The following is a 26,799-nucleotide window of genomic DNA, read 5'->3' on the forward strand; positions in this document are numbered from 1 at the left end:
GGTTCTTGCTGTCTACGTAAAGCTTTATAAATTAATCATGAATAATGGAAAAATAAACTAATCTTTAATTTATTTTTACACGAGCAACCGTTAATTGAAATACAATTCAGTTTTTATCATTGCTTGCTTCACAAATGATTTCCTATTTGTATAACATACATAAAGATTCACAACGAAAAAACAAGATCGTTGAACTTTCTCATATTTACATTGCTAGGTTGATTCGGTTTTCCGTCGATTAGGTTGATTGATGAAAAAGTAAATATGCTTAAAGCAATAAATTCTACTTGAATCAAAAGTCACAGAAGTCGTATTAAATAGTTGAAGCGCGTGCACGGCTGACGTACCAAAAGCAAAACGTATTGCTACGAGTCAATTGGCTGTTCAAACAGGCAGGCGTAGGCGGAATAGCAAATATGTGCGCCTATTTGTGACTATTATATGGAGTAAAAGTCGTGGGTGACATCTAGCTGTATCCAATAGATTTTCCAATGTGCTGCTATGATATTTTTGATCTAGACTTTATTTTGACATCAATCTCCATTTAGTTGAACATCAACCTGATCTCGCAGTAAATACATGAGGTCTTGGTTTTGATAGGATTCCTCAGGACTTAAGCAGTTTATCTGCTTGTTTTGCTACCGTTCATGTGTGATCATGATATATTGAAATTACGAACCTACGTGTTACGGCCTTTACCAATCTACAACTTTACCTGAAAACCTTTCATAATCCAATTATTCGTTAAAACAAAAGACAAAATCTTACCAAAATATGTACACTAAATAATTCCGTATCAAAACGTACCATGTATGATTTTTATTACATTCACCCTAGTGTCATTACCTACGGGTATAAGTATGTCAATTGGGTGTCAATATTTGGTGTGCGTACTCTCAACCAAACAGCAGGAGTCTTAACAACATCAAAGTCTGAGCCTGCATCATAACAATTTCGTTTGTTATCTCGGCAAAGCGGCATCGTTAACTCCAAAATGGTTTCACTTGTTGAAACAGTTGCCTGTTTGAATGCTAATTTCCGTACCCGTTAAATGCGTACGGTATAATGCCACTTAAACCTACAGTTCTATCCAAGAAATAGTAGCTTGAATTAATTTAGTTGTCTTCGGGAACAGGAAGATATCGGACAGGGATTTAGTTACCTACGTTTGAGAAATTAAATAAACTTACAAACTTGCATACTTGCTACGGTTTGGTTGACATGAACATGACATAAAGGTAGTTGTCATATGAACACTACAAAGCTCTCAAGAATCTGCAAGATTATTACGAGAAATTATTAAATGTCGTAACTATCACTGTACCTCTTTTATTACCATTACTTCACGTAGATTCGATTTCAGACACTATTCAATGAAAGGCGCAGCAATTCTATTACCAAGTAATGACATCACATTACTATAGAAAACCTTATTGTAAGACTCAAATTTAATAATCGCGGCAATTTTCTAGATAATCTGCCGTCAAAGGCTTCGCAAGTAAATAGATTAAGTTTTTTAATTAGTACACCTAACACAATTTGCTAGCGCGAAAGTTGTGAAGTCTGCAGTAATAATCAATTTTACCTTCTTGAGATCGAAAAGTTGCAATTTAAGAAGGTTCAAACTCGAAAAAGGCTGCTTTATCTCCACTTTAGTCAATCTACATGTTAATTATTTCATTAGTTTGAGAACATGATGCGATTATACCCAGCTTTGTCGATTATGGTAGGTGTGTCACGTGCCTAAAATATTCACGGGTCAAGTAATTTTTTAATCAGTGTCATTGTGGATGTGTTTCCTGACAACGATGAAGGTTTTATGTATGTTATAAGCTATGTATAAAAGTTTTGGATATAGGTCATGATAATCCGTTTGCAAACGTGTCAGTTGAATGGGCAGCTCAATTTCGGCCCTGTAATTAAGGAGTCACCTGCGTGAACAACTCAGTCCACGTAATTAAAGCTTTCAACTTGGGTCGAGTTATGTCGACCCACTACCACTAGGGAGACTGCGGTTTGTGAGTCAAATTTCATGCAGATAATAGTACCTCTATAACTGCGCAACTTGCGAGCTTAGCCACGATTTAATTGAAGCCGAGAATAAACTGGGCAAGTTTACAATATAAATAGGCAACCTCTTTGCGGATTAATTTTATAATTTAATTGTTTGACGTTGGAAATAGAGACAAGGGCACCTCCAGCTCTATTGCATTTTGGGATTATGTCTTCAGTCTTTATTTGTATTCTGAATTTAATTATGACGAAATTTTAATCTTAAAAGACAAAGAGGACGTTACGGATTACTGAATTAAACTAGGATAAAATATAAGATATAAAACTACTTTCATTCATTAGCCGCAGATCTTAATATCAACTATGCGATAGAGCAATAGGTGTATCTGAAACGGGACGCAGTTCTAACGTAACGGTAGCGCCGGCGCCCAGCCCAGTTGGACCATGGCCAACATCTACTGTTTGTTTATAACATTAAAACGTTTAATGTCGTCGAACCTCCCCAAGCGTGGCCACTGTGAATTTTTATAAGCATTCCGAAGATCGTCTCTTACGAAATCGGCAGGCTACAACCCTCTGAAACAATTTCCGATTTCAATGTTTCGGCTTCGTGGATTACACTCATTTTTTACAATGTAATCATGTCGATCGGAAAATAATAAAGCTGCCAAGGTAATAACCTTTTATTACATCGTTCCTCCTTTGTGATGGATTGATAAAATTGTTTCATGATTTTTCATAACTGTTGAACTGATCAGGGTAAGCAACTCGGATCCAGTAAGGATAAGGATACAAGGAAATGATAACCAAATCTTTAGATATCACAGAGACAGGACCCATATGTTGATCAACTATGTTGTAGGCTGATATTGTAACTAGGATGTCTTGTTGACGCTCTATGTAAGTTTTCAAACAAAACAAGTGTTCGTTAGGAACATTCGATTATAATTCAATTTGATTCGCTCCTGGCACGCGATAAACTTTGTATTTACAGAAACAACTGTATGGGTTACTGCCGATACTAAAATGTTGGTGTTTAATAAGTAAACAGTTTTGTAAACACTCATTATAGGATAGTGTTTAAGGCTCCTTGTCTTGTCAAAATCGACAACCTGAGGGGGTGAGGTACGAGCCCACTTCGGGGCGCCGCTCACGTTTTCGCCGATACGAAAACAGTCGACAACTGATTTTTGACATAACTCGTATCCTTGCCTGTGTTCACTGGATGGAATAAGGTAGTCAGTAGGAAACTAAACTTTTTTACCAAATAATAATCTTGCAATAATTTTCTTAGATTTTTTAGAAATCGCAAACAAATGATTCACATTAATATGTTCCCAAACAGACGTCTCATTTATAATTTTGATTAATATTCCTACGAAGGTCAAAATAGAATATGGTATGAGATAAGAGTTTTTATAGATTACAGGTAATTTTGGATTTTGAATAACAACTACTTAAGGCGAGGAATTGGTCAACAATAATTCCATAACCGGCACGCGCATCTAAGGCGCCAAAAGGGGTCGGAGCGTCTGAGCGGGGCGAGGATAACAATACGCGCGCTAGCTTATAACTAAAAGTCGTAAGCGACAAAATGGTTTTGTAATTTTATTATTTAGAAATGATAATTTGATAAAAATTCCTTCTACAATTTTAAAGAGTATGTATATACTCAACTACTAAAAAAGTTAAGAGGCTTAAATCGGTCCCGTATGCCCATAATATGTGAATCTCTTTTTAAAAAGAGGTATGATTGATATATTTTTCTCTGTTATAAAAGTTACCTAATCATGTTTCTACTTCTAACAAAATAAGGTTTATATCATGAACTTTCAGGTAACCAAGTTGTATTTTGATCCGTTTTGTATTTACTGAGAAAAATTGAAATCCTTGGCGCCAAAAATTCCAATTCGTCCTCTTAAAGGACAATGGGCAAATCTCTATGGAGCCCGGACTATCAGCGGCCAGCGATGATTTTGGTACTAACGAATGTAGTGTGGTCATAAGTGTGGTCCTATAATTACTGTTATGAAGTTCTATCTCCGTGATGTACTTTAAAACCGAAGAACTTTGAACTTTTTTGCCACCTATTGTCACACAACCCAGTTAAAAGGTACGCCTTAAACGGGTTCTGATTACTCATAACAACTGTCCAAGGTGAATAAACATATAGCTAGGACGGGTTTTCCCGTTCGGTAACACCTTTCGTGAACTGTTGACAGTCGGGACCAGGTTCGTTCACAGTGTTGACGAACGCTACTATTATTTCGGAAATTCCCGTTCGGTAACACCTTTCGTTCTTATCGTCAACACTGTTGACGATCAGGAAAAAAAAGTTTCGTTCGTTCACAGTGTCCATGAATGCTGGTTTTTACCTATATTTGGATTTTTTAAATGTTTTAATGGATTATGTTGGATCTTTTAAAACACAATTAACTAGAAAATAAAAAAATAGCCTTATCATGTTCATAATAACTATTTTACACTTTAAAAATCCATGACGTTTTATTTTTATTTCTATATTTTAAAAATAAAAACCAGCATTCATGGATACTGTGAACGAACGAAACTTTTTTTTCCCGATCGTCAACAGTGTTGACGACGGTGTTACCGAATGGGAATTACCCGAAATAATAAGTAGCGTTCGTCAACACTGTGAACGAACGAAACTTTTTTTCCCGATCGTCCACAGTGTCGACGAAAGGGCGTTACCGGGAATAACCCGCCGGGTCCACATAAGCATAGCTAGAAGTGCTTTCTGTAACATTGAAGAAATCGCTACTTAGCGACGAGCTACTTTTCATACAAGAACAAAAAAATACTTTAATAGAAACCTATATTAGATGATCAGGATTGATTAGAAATAACAAAACAAATACCTACGAAATAACAGAATTAAGTTAATTTTATATCAAAAACTGCGAAAAAATGGATGTCTCAGCTCATACATTTCTGATGCAAAATAACCGAATATCTTTTTCCTAAATGTCCCGCGGGATAGCGCCCATAGTAAAAGTTATTTCTAATTACTACTAGAGCTATCATTTGATACCATTTCATGGCTGGCCGCCGTAAGGAACGCCCAAACTCCAAAGGACTTTTCGTTGTAATGATTTTCCCTGCCAAATATTGTTTGCATAGGCATACAAGGCATAGAGACCATTTCCACGCCTTGTATAACTGACAGACTGAAAACAGTTGTGTACTGCACAAAACATTCACAATATTGAGAAATAGGCACATCGTTAGCTTCATTACAGAAGTGTGGTTGTAAAACTGCCTCCAAGCAATCTTATAAAAAAGGTCGCGAAAAATACATCGTAATTTTAAGGGTCGGTTCATATCTGACGGAAAATGCGTCGAGCGTATCGTAAATGTATGGTCGACGCACTAACGCATCATCGGTTATGTGTGAATGATTGAATGTTTTACCGTATATTTGTCAGTTCTGGCGTTACGCGACCGATAATACGCGACGCATATTCCGTTAGATATGAACCGACCCTAAGACATGAACCCAGGAAATTAGAGAAAATGCTCTTTAAAATAGTCATATCTTCGCAAACCCGTTACTTTCTGAATGGCAACATAGCAACATTTTGCTATACATTTTTGTTAGTTCTTTGTTTCACCGCTTCCAATGAAGCTCTATTTGGCTTTTTTGATCAGGTTTATTTTTAATTTCGGGTCCAACTGCTTTTACGAGTAGTCTTGAACTGAAGAATGATCACCTAGGTAGAAATTCAAATAAGTGGTTTTGTATCATAATAATATATAAATTTTATAAATCGTTTTTTCTATCATCCGAAATGGTTGATATGATATCCTAAACAAAACTTCTATGTTTACTTCATATTTTTACTCATTACGGAATAATTAATTATTTTCGACGTTCTCACGTAAATTATTCTTTTTCGCTATCGTAAATAAATCATTTTTAATTTCTTTATTAGTCAGATTCCAAAATAAATTACTACAAACACAAACCTCCTTGCGCGTCAAGCAATGACAGTTTAAATTCGGCTACCACGACAACTACGTTTTGCAATAAACAACCTAACAATCTAATACAAATAAATATTTGGAAAATAAATAAATTTTGTGAATGGAATCACATATTTACCTGAGTTTAACGGTCATTATCTTAATGTTCCTATTTTTTAAGACCCGTGGAAGGCGTCTAAAACTGTAATCTCACATCATACGCTTGAAAACATTTTTTTGTAAGAGTAAAGCATCCACAACACTCATGATCATCTTCCTTGGAGCTAATTATATGTAGTACATTAAAATAAATCCACTTTCAGTCATAAAAAAAGAACTTATAGGATGTTATTACAAATATTTTTTTTTATATTATTTTTGGGAATACGAAGGATGAACTGTCATTGGATGACAAAGCGACATGACCATTCGTCTTCACGGCGGAACGCCGTTCATAGAAGGTAAAATTCATGAAATGAAAATTGACATTGAATTTTATACGTTTTTAAATATTTCTCCTTATGTGCTTTATAAAGCCATATATATGTGGTATTTTTCTTTAGCTTAGGAAATATTCTATCGTTTAGTGATAAAACATGTAGGTTACCATTGAATATTTTGAGAATTAGCTGACGAAAATTTTTCGAGAGGCATTTTCAAGCCTTTTTTTTTCTATGTGTGAGACTATTTTTTTAGTAGGTTTTTTTCATATTCTCTGGTCAATATCCTCGACTACTCACTGTTAAATTTTCTGATCTATAGAATGTATCCAGGCCTCATACTACCCGACGAAAAAACTGATGTTTTCGAAGTGCGGAGCCTTAATCATACGTGCCGCGTAAATTTCCGTGTTTACATAGGACTCGGAAACATCTGGTTTTGATGAACTGAATACTTCGCATTCAGGTTGGCGGCACTTGAAATCGTGCCAGCTTATTTTAAGTGGCGACGTCTGTTCAAGATTTGTGTCTAATGCCCAACGCTATAATATTTTACGATTCCTATTGAAATAATCATTTATATTGTGTTTTTAATATTTGAAAAAGAAAAAACATATGCTCTGAGCATCGAAAATTAACGTATCTGTAACGTTTGAGTAACCCGAAGATATGAAATATAGCGATTTCACTTTCCCGTCATTCACTCTCTCCATCAGCGTAGCTGCACCGATGTGCATGGATGACTACGATACGTACATGTATTATTCATTAATTGTGCGGCTCATTTTTGCAATATAATTAATTCGGACACATGTCGCATTGACAATGCGGCTGACATTTCATAACACTTCTTTGAATTTTAATTCATTCATTACATCGAAAACGTAATCGATTGGAACCACATACTTACTAGTTTTTGTATCTTAGTATGCGAACCGATAGGCACCCTCTTCATTACAGTGCACGTTAAACTTTTAACGAGGCTTGAACTATTCATATCTTGTCTCTGTTGCGCAATTTAAGCGCTCCTTCCGTAGCTTCGACTGTTGGTAGCAGCAATATGATAATGAACTAAAATGGGTTATAGTTTGTTCCCAATATCTCCTGTAACGACGGCAACGCGACGGCAACTCGACGGTGACTCCCGGCGGAAACAAAGTTTGATTTAGTTTAGACACGACAATCCGTTTGTTGTAATGGTAAGGAATCCAATTATAGGTAGTTATTATAGTTAAGTTTGGAACTGAATGTTGCTCGTATGCTTTGTGAAAGGCTTATTGAACTTATTGTTCACTAGAAATATGAACATGCTGTAGGTATATATTTTAGAATAATCATTATAATTGTGCATTATAGACTTTTGGTAGACAATAAATGCTTTTGTTATTCAAAAAGCCATGAAACCTGTTTTTGTGTCAAAACACGATTGCCTCTGCGCCTATTCATTATTGTTGTTTTTTTGCCATCCATCATCGAATCATTTTACAGTGCGCAGCATAGGTTACGTCATCAATCAAAGTCAATTCTGTTACTGTTGTCACAACCGTTTCCACCGTACAATTTTGAATATAAACTGAAGCTTTGATAAGCATCGCCCTTGATGCCGCGGATTTAACTTCCATTACGAAAAATTTTAAAGCAGGTTGAACGTTAATATAAGAAAACTTCCCTTTGAAGATGTTGCTTTCATGAAATCGTTTTCGACTTCCGAACGGAACATTTAACAGTTTTTTTCCGTAATACGTATTGCCTCGGGCTAAGGATAGAATTCTCGAGATACTTTCCCGTTTTAACACATTTGCCAGAAAGTCGGGTACAGTGAGACAGAGCGCCCGGAGCCAGTCGTCAGCTGTTCGCTCCTTGCACATTTATGAAAAAACTTTCCTCTACATTCTTGGCATTGTCTCTACCATTCTTTGGTTGAATTTATTCTCTATTTATGTACGTTTGTCTGCCTCGTTTTACAATCTGATTTAAACGAAATTTGCAACCTTATACTTTCCCAATAACGCAAATAAATTTGATTTGTTCTGTTATTTGATTCTGCAAATGGAATTAGGCACATATTATCCTGGAGATCAAATTACATTTGTGCGTATGTTCATAATATCGACTTTATTGTTCTATTTGCTAAACGTATTCCCTCCAGTGACTTAGTAAGTTGTATTGCCAATAATGCAAATAATATAAAATGTTGAACTTATAAAAGTTAATAAGTAACCTCGACAACTGTTCACTTGTTCGCTCTTTCTTCGCAGCCCACTGCCTCGTTGTACTTTTATGAAAAAAGTTTTATCCGTTGCACTCCGCTACGGGTTTTGCCTTGGGAAAATTCTTGTTCGTTCCAAATCTTGTGCATTTATACACGCAATAGTAAACCGATTTATATTGTAAGTATAGGTATATGTATTAGTATATAAAAAATACAGATTAGTATGCAATATCATGTTGTTAGATCAATACTATTATCCAAAACAAAATACTTTTCAGTTGTTTCTCATCAAAAGTGCAATGAGCCCGTACAATACCATTACATACATAACGCACAAATAACAATGCGTACCCAATTCAATCGTATTCTTAGGTATTGTTTTTGCAGATATTGCCAAAACGATTTAATCAAGTCATAACAGCAAGATTCATTACAGATTGTGAAACCAAACAGATTAACAAAGTTCTTCATATATTAAAATCACTTACATTACGACCAACTGTGACATTTAATTTGGCTCACCCTACGAGATTAAACACAAGGCACTTAAAGTAATTTCACTTGTAAATAAAATAATCATGATACTCGAACTCAGGTGCAAGTCTAAAACGTAAGTCTGTTTAAGATCTAGGGTATGAATAATTTTATAGCGGGCATATGTCAATGATATGAACTTCCTTGTGATTATAATTACTTACTTGCGCCTTGAGAAAAGTAAAATGAGCTATGCTGATCAATCTAATAACCTAGATACTTAAAGTTATGTCTTCTATCAAGCACAATCGAGCGCTTACTATTGAGCCCTCCATAGAGACAATTCCTTCTATTAAAATTACAACATAGTACCACGAGCAACAACCTTCCTGATTCATCCATAACACATTTATTAAAAAAAGCGTACTATAACTGATTTCTACTTTAAGGGTAAAAGCTTTTTCATTGTAGCTCCTGAAGATCGAGGTAGCACTTCGCCTGAGCCGCTTACCTCCGTCACGAACGCGCCCCGAAGCTTATGCACCGCTGCGGCTGGACTGCCCTATCTATTTGCGCAGGCGTCCAATCAACCGTGTCGATTCCAACAATATTTTTACTTTAAACTCCCGTTTTCCAATTGAATTATACAGAAAATTGTGCTAAGCTAATGACGCGGAAATCGGTATTGGAGTTCTAATTTCGCGAAGAATTAGTTCTAAAAATTACCGACTGAGCTACAACATAATAATGTTCTCTCTCAACTCATTTTATTTTCCAGTCACAAACAAGCATCGCATATGGATAAAAATGTGGTTATCCCAGCCAAACAAAACAACATCAGCTGACTTCGACACAACCCTTTTACTGAATCCCATAGCTAAATAAAAAAGGAATTCCACGTAGACTGATGACTCGGAACATTCTATAATATCATGCCAAAACCCTTGCGTGGTATTAGTCCATGGGATCACAACTAATCCGTGAGCAAAAAATGTTTATTCCGCTTCTGCGGAATAAGTAAAAATCCCTTACACAAACTCACTATCTTGACAAAGACTCTAGGGATTCCGTTTAGGTTAGTTTACGTTAGGTTATGTTTGGTTATCGGCCATTTAATCGAATCCCCGGAGCTAGGACAACGAAATTTTGGTAATACATAACTATCCGTCTACATATTTTGTTCATTGGTTCTATTAGTGGAAAATGTATTTGATTTACTTCAACAAAACAAAGTCAACGTAGCTTCAAATTCTGAAACAAAACCAACCCGATAAAGCGCAAAATAGATAAATAGACAACAGGCTACATGGGAACAAATCTTCAGCGGAGAAAATAGTTTATTCAATACTTGATTTATGTAAAGGCTTGTCGAAAGGAAAGGCGATTTGAATAGAGCTTCCCGTTAACCGTGTCGAACCTGAAAGCTTTTCATAAATGAAACTACTACAGCGAGTGCAAGGTGGCTAAAAGCCTCCGTTGTTATATGCGTATGAAACTTTATACTTGGTGCGATGGAGCACACGTACCTATTCAGCGACACATTAAAAGCATGACGCGTTGAACATGAGATGACGTGTCATCTCTATCGATGTACGTTGCTTGCTAATGTACGCCTTCACTCTGAAACTTGAATAAAAGTCACCATAAAAGCCTTGTAAATTGAGTCCATTGTACATTATCAGACAATATAGGACATAAGCTTTCAAGCAAAATTGGAACAGTTGAATTTTCCCCGAATTCTATGCAAAAGTACCCAAGCCCGAACACGCGCTTACGTTTCTCATTTTATTACCAGTTCGTAAGTACTTAAGGATGTTTGGAGTGTCTCGAACGTTGCATATACGTTCAACTATCAGTCGTTGCATCATTAATGCATGTTGTTTACAAGTTCTCACGCTGTTATTGGAAAACTCCACTTTATCTTCTCGACAACAGTCTGGGGGTTCTGTTGGATGTTCTCCACAACGTTTACGCTCTCTAGGATATACTCAATTTTAATATTACCATGTATTTTCAATTACATGGAGTAGAGCTAGGTATATGAGGGATAGGTACCAGCCGTGCGTATGATTTAGTTTTCCCAATAGTATATCGAACAAGTGAAAAATAATATACAGTTAATTCTTGGGTTTAATCACGCGATGGGTCGAGGCTGACCTTTGTCACGTTGCTGACAGAATTTCATTACGAACTATCAGCACAGCCTTAAATATTAAAATTTAATTATTCCTCCGAAGGAATAAACTATGTACCTCTATCTGAAACATTACAACCATCGAAAACATGGAGCTTATTCCGTGTAGGTCACTCGTATATAATGCAAAAGTAACCATTTCTTTGTTAAGAAAATGTAACTGTACAAAAGGCTTAAATTCGGTCCATTTAATTATAAAGAATCGTGCACTATTTATTATGTCAAACCGGGAAAGAAGCTACTGAAGAATAATTAAGGAAATAATTCATGCCTATCAAGCATTGCCGTGTTATCTACGTGCAATAAAAATAAAAAGAAAATTTTACGAGTTCGCCGTTTGTGAGCGAGAAAGGGAGGGTAGATCATGGCTGCGAAGTGTAGGGACGGTACATCGCGTGAGGATGGCCTGTGCTGCTTCTGGTGATTGCGTGAATGTAGCCGTACATGCAATCATCGCGCGCACTGATACCCATCCTTGCTTGCCACAAACGTAGCCGCCACTAACACATTTATCACTTTCTTCAACACGCGTGTCTTTCCACGCGGGTAATCCGCAGTTTTTGTCACTTAATTGCTATTGTGCACGCTGTCTTTCATTTCACGTTGTAGAAAAAGGCCGAGTGCTATAATCGTCCGTTGTGGATTGTTAACCTCAATCGAAAGTTGGGACAAAATTCATAACTTTGCTGTCTATAAATCTGTAGAAATAGCAATGAATGTTTTACGTCTGCCATATACATACTTAAAATCGCGACCTAATCCTGATACCTGATAAAAACTTCTATGTAAGCAGATAATGTGATTATGTCGCTTCACTTTGATTAAATCGGAGTTTTATAGTCGTTGACATTCTAGTACAAATACAGCTTCGTAAATAACAAGTGATTACGATTCCACAATCTTGATGACGTAGTAATCGATACTTGCCATTTTTATTGCTATTTTATTACAGCAACATAGTCATCACAGAAATAAATCGATGATTTATTGTTTCCTCGGAGGCATGGTTGGATTTAATGACCAATAAAAAGGTGAGGCCTCCAAGGCTCATCTTCATACATTTGTCGTAATACCAATTGTAGAGGACGAAGCGCAATAAAAGAATAAGGATCTTTTTCGCTTTTGCTTTTTCTCGCCTGTTGTCGGAGAGTGAGCCGTAATTAGTGTTGCCAACTCCAATAAAGCAGATTTCGGGACTGGCTTTTATTACAGGTGGTGCAAAAGTTCGTTAATCTGAATTTAAATGGTAAATAGTCCCTATTGAGCAGCTTTATCGTAGCTTATGATTAAAATTTCTTCTAGTTTTGCTTAAAAGGATAACTTTTGGTGTCCAATTATATTATATTTCAACTTAAGACCGTTCTGAATTGCATATTTTTTGTTTAGCGTCTCAAACACAATGCATTTTTATAGTTTAAATGCCACTTATGTTTTTCAAAATAAAAAAGCGCATAGGTGTTTTTTTATTACTTTTCACCACATAGAAAGTTTTATATAAACGTGACAGAGTATTTTAGATTAAAAGCTCGGATTAAGTTTTACTACTTTTAAAAGGATCGAAACTATCTTCGATATTAACATTCGTGTCAGATTTTCTCGTAAGTCAGAGCGCGAGCGGTCAGGACGTCCTAGAAAAGCGGTGACATCTGGCAACACTGTGGCCATAATGTTCAGGACGCCTGTTCTCTAGCAAGCGGCACTTGTGCCCGTCGCAGCGGCCATGATGAACGCGCCACGTTACGTGACACGAGTCTAAGCAGAGGTGTTTAAAATATACAGGACACTGCTGCTAAAGAAAACAACAATGATACTCTTTAGCTTGCGCATAGTATAGTTGCTACATATATATTTGATACCTTCATAAATGGAAGGTTGCGTTTCGTGAGGTTCGATTTGCCTTATGCTATCTCTTGTGAAGTTGTTTAAGTTCTTTTTTGTAAATTGCCTATCAATCATCCTCTTAACTCAATAAGCCTATATCACAGGGCAATGACAAACTCATTACTGACTAACCCACCAGAGAATTGAACCCAAACCCTGTTCTCAAATATCATAAAGTTTCTAGTAACTTCTATATTCAATACCATCTGTATAAACAGCCCGAATATAAGATCATTAGAGGTGTTGTGAACCTAATACTTGGAAGTCTATAGGTCGCCGATCGTCCCTAATGACAACTAGAGGTCTCGAATGTCAGACGCGTATATTATTATCAAACCGAAGTAATAGAATAAAGAGCGCGCAAAATATTTTGAATCGATGGATTACATTGTATATCACGTCAAAGCCTTTGGTTCGAGCGGCATACATTAATTAGGTATGCTCCTTTCATTCGCTGATCTGTTCGCTAACGCCAAAGACGTCTTCGATTATATTTAGCGTTCTAAAGTACATGTCGATAAGTATTCATCCCCTATATTTGTAATTAGAAGTAATGGAAGCTATACGAGAATTGTTTGTCAAGAAGCCAGAGTGATGCTTCTATCGGCAATCTTATTGCTACTATCTTCCGGTTTTAAGAGCATGGAGTGTTATTACAGGAGCATGAGATATTTCAGTTTCGCCTCCTTTGTTACCGCACATGTTCATATTTACCTACTTCTCATGGGAATTGAGACTGATTTTTCCCATCGAATTTAATAAAAGACAGTTCGTTGTATAAGAATAACACAATAAAGCCACATATTTCGCGAAAGTAGGTAATAAGAAAGTCACAAGAACATCAAAATGCGCTTACATTAACGTAATAATGCGAATATATCGATACAATAAAGCAACGCCAGGAGCAAAATAATGTGAAATCCAAAACGTATCTGAGGTACGCTATTTGTCAGGCAAACGTGAGTGTCCCATTAATAAAAGGGAACGAATCTTCCGTGCAAGACAAAGAAGCTAGTATCAATATTTATTGGCGTGCTTAGTATTAATCGGGGAGGATCGTGCCTTTGTATCGCGAGGGCGCGAGCGTACGTTGTCGGCTCCAAATAGATGGACTGTCGCGGTTGGAGCTTGTCTAATTTTTCTACAGTGAATATTTTTCCAGACTGGCGAAAAATTTGCTTACTGAGTTAATTCGCCGCTTCATACACGCTTTGTTTTCCTTTTCCTGCTACCAGCATTTGGTTTTATCTGTATTGTTAGCATAAGAGAGTATCTCAATTCCATAAGAAGATTGTTTTACCTAAAACGCGCATTCAATGATACAATCTTCCTGCTTATATTATTTAACATTTTTTGTTGTTCGCCTCGTAGCGCGTAGCGTAGAGTTCTCGTAGCCGCGCCCGCCCTACAGGCCGACCGCCCGCTTTGATATCGCTGGCCGCCTCCGGTATCACCAATAAAATTCAGACTCGAGTCAGTAGAGTCAGTATGCCCCAGACACAACCGAGGTCGGACGTGTGGCGCGCGCCGCGATCTCGCTCACTATTCGCGTACGAAATGTGTGACAATAAGTGTTGCTTCCTCTTTGTTATCTAAAATTTTGATGTGTTTATAGACAAATAACGCTGTTATACTTAAAACTTTTATATTATTAAGATTTTAAGTAAAATTAAGTGTGTAAATATAACTTTATCCTGTCTGCGAATGTAATCAACCGCAAAAAGGGTAAGACGATTTTGAATGTTTTGTTATACTTTTATTTAATTTTGATTCCAATATTTGCACAAAAAATTTAAATATATACAACATTCATGAATCGGTTTTGTCCTTGAATTTTATGGCGGGGTAGTGAACAATGTGGTACCTACCTTCGCACGCGACCGCTTTATGATTTCATCGCACATTAGTTTGTGATTTTCCATATTGCCTTCATCGTTGAGTCACCACGTCGTCAGGTTTGTTTTATTAGATTTTAATCGAATTATTAAGTTTCATAGAAGATCCTACGAATATCCTAAAATAAATTGATACACGCTGGGAGAGTTCAAAGGTTTTAATTGGTATTTATGTCAACCTTGTTGGGTCTTCACACGATCTCATTGCTGCCTAACAATGTTGTTTTGAGATAAAATACTGGTCTTATTTAACTCGTGTTCGTGACATAAAATGCGTTCGCATTTTGAGAGATAAGTAAACATTCAATAGAGTCTGTTTATTTATTTTGGCTGAGGATCTGTCGATCAGGCGATGTTTAGCAATCTATATGGAGATTCTGCTCACGTTATATGATGTCAGCGTTTTCATTCATGCATTATGCTGTTACTTACAGGCATATCTTTGGCCGGTCGCAAATATTAGGATCGTAAAATTCGGCCGCAAAAAACTAGCTGTATCCCTTACGCGTACAAAGTTTCCATATCAGTGTTCTTAGAGACGGTGATGGATCTCATTCATGCCTGCGTGTTTGATGATATTATTACATCGGAGCCTATTTCGGGCCGCAATTTGTACGGAATCGATGTCATTTGGCGGATTAGATTTGAGCGAGCTACATTTGGTCCTTCGTTCTTTATAAAGAAAGTTATGAAAAAAGGATGTATAAGGGGTAGTTCGGGCGTTGCTCGCCATTTAAGATGAGAAATGGGCAGCGATGCAGTTGAGACAGCGACGTCGGCGCGCACTAAGATTGCGGTCGTATTATGCTTATGCACTGAATATTCATTGTCGCCACTCGCACTCAGTTGGTGCTCTTTAATCAACTCCTTTCGCGGCTTACAATCCTTTGCGCCATAAACAGAACCACATATATATTTTTTCTAATAATAAATACAATGTAAATTGATTTATATTCCGTTTAAATGTATTATGCCATTGCCTCGCACACCTCAAAAACAAAACCACTGTGTGATCTATGATGCTACACTAACATATTTTTGTGGGCGTTAAAATATATTAGGATTGACTAGCAAATGTCTTTGCAGTTCAAGAAACGTAGTCTTCTATGAAAACCTGACTTACCTATTTTCTCGTACGTGCGATTTAAGAAGAAAGAATAAGGTGTTCTCCTAACTTCCGCTGGCTATGACATTAGATGTGCGTGAGAATAATATTTTTGAATATATTTTTTGCTACATTAAGTATACAAAGGAACCATTTATCTATAGACGCATTATTAACGTATGCCGTTTGGCCATATATTACCTACTTATTGGCATATCATTCAAATTCGTTCGTGTCAGTTGTAACAATTGATTTCAAATCGGTTATTTAAAACTCCTAACAATCCACAATTGAATGGCTATAGACAGATTTATAACACGAAACATACAGAAAAAAAAGTTTCATCAACAAATTGTTTTGTTCAAACAAACTCAGTGAAAGCCAATGGACACTGTATCTAAGAGCGAAATTACTCGAAAAATTGGTTCGGAAAGGATCCCTGTGGTAGCGTTATTGAAAAAAGGTCGACTTGATTGATATTCGAACTTTACACGTTGAAAATGGTGAAATGCGAACCGTTTCGGTTTTTCGTCTCCAGCAAAAAAAAGATTGACTCAATTTGTTCTTGTCCGTTACGAAATAAACTCGACGAAGGGTATTTTTAACTAAGGATTTTTATCTTTCGGAAGAGTCTGTAATCGACTTTATTTCGTCTTAACAAATTAGTACTTAGAATGGCTTCTTTAAATAAATTTCGTATTTTACGATCCCTTGATTAACTACAATCATTTAAAAAATGTCATATAATTTCTACCTCGAAAAGAATATGTAATTTTAGAACTCTTGTTAGTTTCATGAAAAAGAAATACCTACGCCGTTTATGCGAAATCCGATAATTTTCTAAATCCTCCATAAAAATTAAATAGTCATTTGGCTAATTACCACCCCTCGTTTCACCTTCATAAACCACAATGGCTCGAAGCGATTCGTTCCTCTTTCTACCAAAATACTTACCGTGTTTTTACGGGTCCGTATCATTATTCTAACAAAAATTTAATTACCTCAACTGTGGTGCTCTAGGGGCCTATTGTGCCTTAAATAAAACGTCGTACGCACTGCCAGCGACGGTCACGAGAGAGCTCACCGTGATAGATGATATTCGAGAACAATTAATCTTGGCCAAAATATGCGGACGATTTGCGAGCGAGTGGTCGGGCCTAATGGTTGGGAGATTATCACGCGTCCACGTCCCGCGCTTACCCCACCCATCGTCATTAGCGGGTATAATGTCGCTTTAACTATACCAGCGAATTAATTGATTGCCTAAATCAACTGATATTGCAACGGCTAATATAAAAAGTAGTGACGTTTGCATACAAAAGACGTGGAGGGTGGCAATAACGTGTCGGCACACCCCCATATATCATAGTGAGGGTTTTCATAAAGGAGGCGACGCCGACGAGGAGCCGGGCCGTGCGCTCGGACACTGAAGGCGTTGTTATGCGACGCCGCTGTCCTCGGATAATGTCTTGCATAAATTTACTGTAATCGTGTAAAGCCAGTGCCACTTGCATAATTTAATGCAAGCAATGCTGTTTACATTAAAAACGTCACAGGCAGACATTTTAAAACAGCTGCACTGCGAGACTACGTTTCTGCTTCTGTTAAGTGAATCCACTAATTATGCATGAGAACACTCGGCAATAACAAGAATTTAATGGCGCCAATGCTGCGTTAATTGGAGATACCTGTATGCTACTTGCATTACCTTGCAATCTAGAATGGGTTATTGTTGCCTATACTGGGAATCAATATCGAAACGGTGCCACTGATTGCCTTTGATCAATTAAATAGCACTTGAGTTATTAATGTTCAGTGTTCCCTACAATGCAATTGCGGTGTTAGCGAATTAAATGTTTTAACGAGATTGAAAATCTTAGGAGGTGTATCCACCTCGGCTCAGTAATCATATTACTTTCGATTAATCTGAAGATTTTAAAGTTGTAAATAAATGACAGAGGCACTTGAAAATCCATTAAGTACAAGTTCGAACAGAAATTTTAAGGCAGTGTAATCAATATGGGTATAATACTTAAAACGCAAACAAAATAATAAAAAGAGCTAAATGAGAGCCTGCACTGCTATATGAAACCTTAATTTTAATCAGATTTGGTGGGTCCCTGTTTAAATAGCCGTAGTGCGCGGCGCGAGCTTGTTTGCTATAGAGAAGTTGGGCGGGCGCGGCAGCCAAGCACGGGTAAGTCGTCGCGCCAATGCAAATTAGTGGAATCACAATTAACGCTCGATTGTTGTTCGCCCTGCAACTTGCATTTAGCAAATGAAACAACCAGGTAAGAGATTCAACAAATAAATTATGAAACGGCACACTCTGTTTTCCTTAGCTGTTACCCTCTGCCGCTTTCACTGCGAATACGAATTCAATATTACCTGCAGTAGCCACCGCAATGATGCAATGTTGTACCTATCTATCTAAGTAATGGCTACATCTCTGTTTTCATTTCGGTTTATCATACCTTTACTTCAATTTATTTATTGCAGCTGAGTGTGCCTTGGAATAAAGAATTGAAAATTATTTTGGATCATGATATAATGTGCCTATATTAATTGCTGCGTCCTTTAATACCTCCATGTCTATATTAAAACCCAGACGCAGTACAATTAATAACGTGCTACAAGACGAATATGTTGAGCTATTTGTACAGCAAACAAAATGTCCACAGAATGTCCCTCGGGTTGACAGATGATGTTAAGGGCAATTAATCTTGACCAAATATGCGGGCGAATTGTGGGATTCGCCTCCGTAGTCTAATGGCGACGGTTCTGCGATGTTCCAATACCTTGCTTGCTTCTCGTTTTTTATCTGCAAAACATAAAGCTCTTTTACAATGAATTAAATCTAAGAGATTAATAAACTACCCTTATGAATCATGCATTTTTATGTTGTTGCAACGTACAAATAGTACAAAAAAAACGATCGATAGATATGTTATAACTCTAGTTTTGAATAACGCAACATTTTTCTGCTTCAATATTTCGGTATAGAGTTTGATTTATATCCGATAAATATTTCAGTTGAACAGTAGCAGTGACACGATGTTCTCAATGTAATAACGTGTCATTTCAGTGGGACCACAAAGACGTAGTAATACCCGTTGTGACGGAGTAATACCCGTTGTCCACTTTCAGAAAATATTTAATGGTATCCGAAAAGACCCCTGTCATTTCCAGCGTATCGTCTGATTCACACAGTTCAATATTTTAGAAGTTTGATCTTCGTGTTATACGAGTTTCATGGTAGCATTATTATGCGGGTTTTCTGAACGAGCCCAGTGACGACGAGGTGTGGTGAACGAGCAAAGTTATAATAAGTTCGTCCCTTCATCTCTGAAGCGAGGCCAATGTCTTTTGATCCGATATAAAGGCAACATTACATACGTCTATTTTTTGTTTTGATAATAAGTTTGTTTGCCTGTTTTGTTATTCATATCACACCATTGTGAATAAAATCTGTTGACTTCGATTACTTTGTTTTCATAGATATTTTCTTTGGGTCCTTATTTAATGAATCAGTTAATAAGCCATATATCTTCTTTGGTTAAATTAGTCAAAGGATGTATAGAACTCTTATTATGCCAGTCATCTCACACAAAGTCCGGCTAACCCTAATCATTAATAGGTAATTCGGTCCGCTATCTTTCGTGAAAGGGCCAAGGGTTAACTAATAATTGTTTTCGCCCGTTACCCGTACTATAGTAACCCGTCCAGATCGTTTACGGTCATTCTCTTAATTAGATTAATGCATCGCTATCTTACTTTGTATTATATGCGCGTAGATATTTTATTTGCCTTATCATCATCTTATCATATCAAACCGGTTTGGTGTTTTATGCAATTATGAATGAATTGCGTAAAACAATTGTCATTGACTTTACCGAATGAAGTTTTGATATTATTGTTAAGACCTGTAATAGATTGGGTAACAGGTATCTACAGACTTTTTAAGAGTTTTATTACAATGGCTATACTTTTAATGAAATTGGGATACCTATAACAATAATTCTGAAAGAGTACCTGTAATCCTACTTTATATTACTTCTTGTACTTATCGTTACAGAAAGTTTATCGTCAGAGTCATTTCTGCGCTCCAGATGGACGTTTCCTTTAATTAGCTACCTACTTCACTTTTTCTTCGAGTTTTGTTCATTTCGCTGCAATCATTCTTGTTTTCTAATATATTTTTTTGAAAGGGGTATCTTTTCGCATACCTTTAAATAACATTTTACTAAGATTGGATCTTTTGCAGCTGTAAAACACTCTAATTTCGATTTAAAGTTCTTGGATCTGGCTTCACAGGAGAAACTTGTAGAATAATTTAATTTTCGTTCGATTTAAAGTTTTAACAAGTCAGATTGTTTCACAAAAATTCCTTTGTTTTGAAGCAAAAGAAGCGTATTGTTCACATACTAGTCTACTTTTGCAAATCCGAGTACGAAATAGGTATTTCTTTTTCAATTTACATCAAACCCTACGATTTTATCGGGGGCAAAGAAATAAAGCACGTCCCGACAGTGAGCAGTTTGAATTAACCTTTCGAGTAGCCTTGTAGATTCGTGGCCCGGTTACGAGCGGGTCATCTGCTAGTTAATATTCAAAGGGTCGCACAATCACGGATTCCGTACGCGTCTCTGCTCCACCGACGCTCGCTGTGACCGCCCGAAAACCTCCCTTTTACTTACCAAATAGACTACCTACATTGTTTGTCTGTAAAATTACGTATACAATTTAGTCAGACGAAACAAAAATTTTGCAAACAGTAGAACGGGCGCGTACATGAAATTTCATTACAGCTAAAGCATGTGTTCGGACAATAGGTATCGCAGAATTTTCGCATAAGCCTGGGACCTCTATTACGGTTCGTTCGTTTACTGAGCACAAAGACTGACGTATAAAAATTCTCTTTCTTATCTACAGACACCGAAGTAAAATATGAAAGTGTTACGTTTTTCGTGTAATCAAGGTCGCTGGAGTCCGATAAACGCGAACTGGCTTTGGTCGTACCATTTCTTTACGTTATCTATAAATAAACGTGAACGCGTTTTCTAACACCCTCGCTTGCACGTTCCCAAGAGATATCCTACTAAGAGGAGATAAGTGAATGATCTTGGTGAAGGCCTCATTGATAAATTTTTATTTTCAAGCAGATTAAGTATGCCAAAGTAAACTGTGCTTATTATGAGGCGCATTTTAAATCTATTCTATGGAATGTTTAAGGAGAATCAATAGAAAATTGTGGCACTCCACAATCAGGTTTGTCGATTATTTCATTATTGTGCGAATCTGATTTCTCGTTCATTACTTAACTTTTTGATCAAATTTAATTCAGAATTTTGAGGATTGTTCGTCCAATTTTACGGTTGAATGGATTTGTTTCGGGACAGCAAAGAAATGTTTCAATGTAAGCCTACATTCAAATAATACGAAGGGGGATTTATAGGAACGGCCGGTCCAAGTGAAATATTCACGATTGAATAAACACACAAATCCGAAGATAAATCGGAATATTACTAATTGATAAAGTATTTATTTTTGCTTGCTCTTTTTCCGAGAATTTGGATTCGGTCCTTTGGTTCAACTGTAAATAACAGTAACACGTTATTCAGAGTTACGTCTGTTTACATGGCTTATTTGGGATTGAGGTCAAGTTTAAACGACCGTAACGAACCTTTAAATTAAGTACTAAGGTGCTATTGCCCGAACTTATCTTGAAAAATGATAGGCCTAACCTGTGGTGCCTGTCTTTAGCAGCAATAAAACCTTCGCAGCATAACTTATTGCCGCAGGGAAAGTTATAATCAAGCACTTGTTCTATTATAATTAAAATTTACGACTAGTCCATTTGTAATTAATGGCATTTTCCATGGATAAATGATAGCGCCACTTATAGTCAGACTGTTTTATATTCTTGTCTCGCCATTTAGATATGTAACGGGTTCTCACAGTGGAAACTGGTAAAATATTTCTACTGGTTTAACATAATTTATGTATTAGAGGAATAATAATTTACCTACAACATGTTGTAATTTAAAGGTTACCGAAGATGTCGAGACGTATGCACTAAACATCAATACTCAATACCTACTTACTTATATTTGTTGGACTCTACAATTTAAAGTTAGGAGATTAAATAAACATGTATTTTTTTGGGTTTGCCTGATTGGAGGTTCAGGATCAGATCCTCTAGACATGTTTTAGCAGTAGTGGATCCTTGCAGATGACTTCTAAAAACGTTTGTTTCTATTGTTGCAGATATCACCGATGAGCCGAGGCGCAGCGTATCTTGATCTGTCGTGGAGACGGATGCCGTGAGCTCTATCCCAAGGAGCGCACGACGTCGGCGTGATGAGCACAACCCGCCAGAATGCGTCGGCGGCCATTTTAAACCGGGAACTGACGCGTTTGTCGGCTCGAGATGGCCGTCAATCGCGGCGTACGCGCATCCAGCCTCCTTGCGCACGCGCAATCCCATACTCCACCGCGGCACTATGAAATGTGGAAACACGGCAAGTGGCGACAGAAAACGTCACCACCAAGGACAAACGCAGCCGTTAGGGTTCCCAGATAGAAACTTTGTATAGTGAAATCCTTAGAGGCCTAAGTGTTACTTTTGTGTGTAAATATAGTGGTGTATAGATGTTAAGGATGGCGGGCGATAACCGAAGTGCGCGCGCGCCGCTGCTGGAGTGCGGAGGATCTGAGTTCGCACATCCGCACAAGACTTCAGCGCCGAGATGTTGCTTCTGGCTCGCGAGCCACGTCAATGTGAGGAAGTGTGTCGCCGGCGTCATGCTGCTATCCGTCCTCACCATATTCTTCTATACATATTACGTCACAGTACCTCTCACTAGGTAAGTCAATGAACTGACTCAACTGGTTTCACATTCATCTCAACTGAAGCGCAACACACAGTTTCATTAATGAACAACGTAAACATGAAAGCAAAAGTAGATGTCTGTATTGTGTGTTATATAAATCACTCGAAGCACGCTACTATACTCGACGTTTGATTTATTGTTTCTATGATTCTGCTGTTATATGCTATTTCATTCAAAACTTCAGCGATTATGTGATAGTTAATCACTTCACACAATCGAACGGTAAACTTTTCTCATTAAAACATTATACTCATTAAAATTTTACCGAAACGCGCCATAATTTAATTAATTAATCTAGTTGAAAATATGCGTCATTCGCATAAAATCCAATTTACTTCCTATCGGGAGCAAACACGTAGCTGATACGAATTAATAATATGAAATTATCGCATTTGGACAGCTCGTCGTTATGTCACACTGTTATTTATTGGGATTAGTATAGGCATGAGGCTAAGTGCATAGTTCTGTTTTCTCTTTTGTTGTTTTATTTATATTTCCCATTATACTTACTGAGTAAATAATGCCACAATTTTAAGCAAAATTCATAAAATATCATTTCATATTTTTTTTTTTTTTTTTTGGTATGGCATCTCGCAGTTCAGCCTAGGAGGCCGTGTACTGCTTAACCGGACTTTTCCCTGTGGATGCCTAGAATTTAAGGCCTCCAGCCAGGGGCGTAAAACAACTTATAAACTAAGCGACTGCGCTAAGGGTACCCCCTGTGGGGTCGGACCTCGGCTTAGGGCGTCGCTGGGGAGGCAGCAAAGGGACAGGCTGGATCATATGATCATTATTATTAAATGGGGAATTTAAAGCTACTGGCTCAGCTCGCGGGCTGGCTCGATGAGCAAGGGTCGGGAGGACAGAGAACGGGACGTCGCGGCGGACCTCGGCGGCGAGGTTTGTACGAACGCGGTTTGTGTTTGTATAGGGTGCTAGTGAGTTTACTACTCTTGGAGGACAGTTATCTCATCGTCAGGTTCTAGAAGGGCATGCCTAGGGCGGCGAATCCTACTGATGCGGGAGGGAGTATAATTACTGGCTGACACGATAAGTGAGTTATCGTGTTTCTCAGCGCGTTCGAAGTACCGTATGGCGGCACGCTTCATATACTGGCGGATGGTAGGGATTTTAAGTCGAGATGAAGAATCTCATTTCGAACATAATAGGGAGCTCCTGTGATTTTCCGTAAAGCACGGTTTTGAAGGGCTTGCATTCTGTGAAGGCAGCGATGGCTTGCCTGTGCGAACACAGGGCAAGCATACATCATGACGACGGGCGTATGCACGATCCGTAGAGGCGTAGCTTGGATTTAAGAGATAATTTGCTCTTTGAATTGAGCAAGAAGTGCAATCTGCCGTACACAAAGCTGCTCTAGAGCGCACCTTACGTATGTGCTCGGCGAATGAGAGGCGCTGGTCTAAGATTACACCCAGGTATTTGGCATGCTCCTTCCAAGGAATCGGCCTACCAAACATGGTGATTGACGGGGGCGCGGGAGGAAGCCTACGGCGGGGCTCGAAAAGAGTATGGCCTGGCTTTTGTCGGGTGGAGTTCGATTCTCCATAGCCAGTCCAGACACCTAGGGTGTTGCAATAGGCTTGGAGATGTCTCACTATGGCGGCTGGGCTGCGGCCTGAGCAGTAGATTGCCGTGTCGTCGGCGAATAGGGCTAATTGAACATGCTTGTTCTTAGGAATATCGCTAGTGTATAGCGTGAAGAGGATGGGGAGAGTACCGAGCCTTGTGGGACGCCAGCTTTATAGGGTGGGCCGAAGAAAGAGTGCCGTCTATGCGATAGCGAAAGGTGCGATTCGACAAAAAGTCTCGTAAGATGACGACGAGACGGTCTGGGACACCGAGTTGGTAAAGCTTGTAAATCAAGCCTTTGTGCCAGACTTTGTCGAATGCCTTTGCTATATCGAAGAGAATCGTGCCGGTGAGTTGGCCACGTTGGAATCCGTGGCTCACACCTTCCACGATGCGGTGGACTTGTTGGACACAAGAGTGATGGGTTCGAAACCAAACTGTTCTAATGGAATAAGACTTTGCTTCGACGTAATCTTTGAGACGCTTATAGATAATTATCTCGTAGATCTTGCCGAACACATTGAGTAAACTGATAGGGCGATAGCTGGACGGGTCTGATTTTGGTTTACCGGGTTTGGGAATACCGATTACGGTTGCCTCTTTCCATGCCTGTGGGAACAGGTTATGGGTCATGGCGCAATTGAAGATCGCGGTCATGAGCATTACGAGGGAAGCGGGTAGGATTTTGAACACTTTATTGGTTATTCTATCTGGGCCCGGAGCTTTACGGGGTTTGAGACGTTTGATGATCTCTGCCACTTCGTCTGGAGTGACGGGAGGCAAGGGATCGTCGGGGTCTTCTTGCGGTGGTAGGGAGGATCTGCGCTCGACCTCGGCTTCGACCTTTAGTAGGTGAGCCGGGTCGACCGGTTGGGTACTAGGCGAGCATTGAGCCTCGAGGCTGTCGGCCAGACATTCCGCTTTTTCATCGTCCTCGAAGGCGAGGGAATTGTCGGGGCGTTTGATCGGCGGGGTATTTCATATTTTTATAAAGGGCTGTTCTTATAAAACCCTTTGACATGCAAGAGATGTTTTCGTTTTATATCTCAAGATTTTGTGGGAACGTATTTGCATAAACTCATCCTATTCTTATCTCATGTTGTGAAATACACGAACAGAAAACTCCCATTTTCTGCATCTTTTCCGGTCGCACGAGAAGAAAACTCAAGTGACACGAACATGTGACTAGAAACACTGAACTCGATCGCTTTACAATGTTTATCTTTTATTTCAATAGCAGAGGATTCATTATGCATAAAATTGGCATTTAATACCGCGAGGAAATTGCTTCGCGGAAGTATTAAAGACGTTTAACTTTGTGCCGAGCGTCCTTGTCGCCCTTTGTTTGGCAGCTTTTCGCAGCTAAATTAGGACGAGGAGGCGAATATTTCAGAGTAATTTATAATGTGATTTTATGTAATTAGGGCAGATGGCGTGTAGCTAGGACCCATAATATTTTATTTTATCGGCTTAAAATTACACCGCCTGAGATGAGCGGCAGGGGTGGCAAGTTTCGCCGACTCAGTTGGATTTATAGCTAAACTTGTGTTCTGGCTAATTAATGGAAGCTGCTTCGCTAACGCGCTGCCAACTCGCTGATTTAAAAGCATATTGTTTTACAAACGTTTATTTACCATGAAACCGTAAACAAGTTAACCGTCAGAATTTCCACCTTCGTTTGCAAACAAATATCAACAGATTAAAGCTAATTATGTTTAGGAACAGTAAATCACCAGTAAGACCTGAATAAAGGTGGTATTTGTGTTCAATACGTAGGTAGGTAAGGCTTTATGAGTCGACGTTAAAGTTTCCTCTCGGTTGATTCAGGCGTGGCTTTCATTAAAGCAAAGAGGCCACAAGACTCAGTCGCGGCTCACAGGACCACTGCCGCCTAAGGATAAAATATTTCCACAAATTCCTGCCTTTATTTATTTTACGCCATTGAGATAAACCTTAATGGCGCTTTGATGTGGCTCTTACTTGGGACGAAGCTTTAAGTTTGGCAGTCTTTGATTGATTTTCTTGTAAAATTAGTTTCGGGGGTGACTTAGTAGGCAAATGGTGTAACTTGAATTTTAATTGGGGACTCATTTGCTCAGGTGCGCAAGAACCTTAATT

At 38.2% G+C, this 26,799-nt stretch overlaps 1 protein-coding gene across 2 annotated transcripts in view; it reads left to right on the forward strand.

Moving 5' to 3' along the window:
• LOC110374811 (bifunctional heparan sulfate N-deacetylase/N-sulfotransferase) overlaps positions 1-26,799 on the forward strand; it is a 95,381-nt gene that overhangs the window by 23,538 nt on the left and 45,044 nt on the right. Inside the window, exons 1-2 of one of the 2 annotated variants that reach the window (XM_021332693.3) lie at positions 14,667-14,923; positions 22,466-23,064. In XM_021332693.3, coding sequence (XP_021188368.1) covers positions 22,850-23,064 — 215 coding nt within the window. In that variant the 5' untranslated portion in view covers positions 14,667-14,923; positions 22,466-22,849. Of the gene's footprint in view, positions 1-14,666; positions 14,924-22,465; positions 23,065-26,799 lie in introns of those variants that run through there. The other variant, XM_021332692.3, reaches the window with a different exon arrangement.

This window comes from Helicoverpa armigera, chromosome 4, assembly GCF_030705265.1.
Source record: "Helicoverpa armigera isolate CAAS_96S chromosome 4, ASM3070526v1, whole genome shotgun sequence".
NCBI classification, from domain to species: Eukaryota; Metazoa; Arthropoda; class Insecta; order Lepidoptera; family Noctuidae; genus Helicoverpa; species Helicoverpa armigera.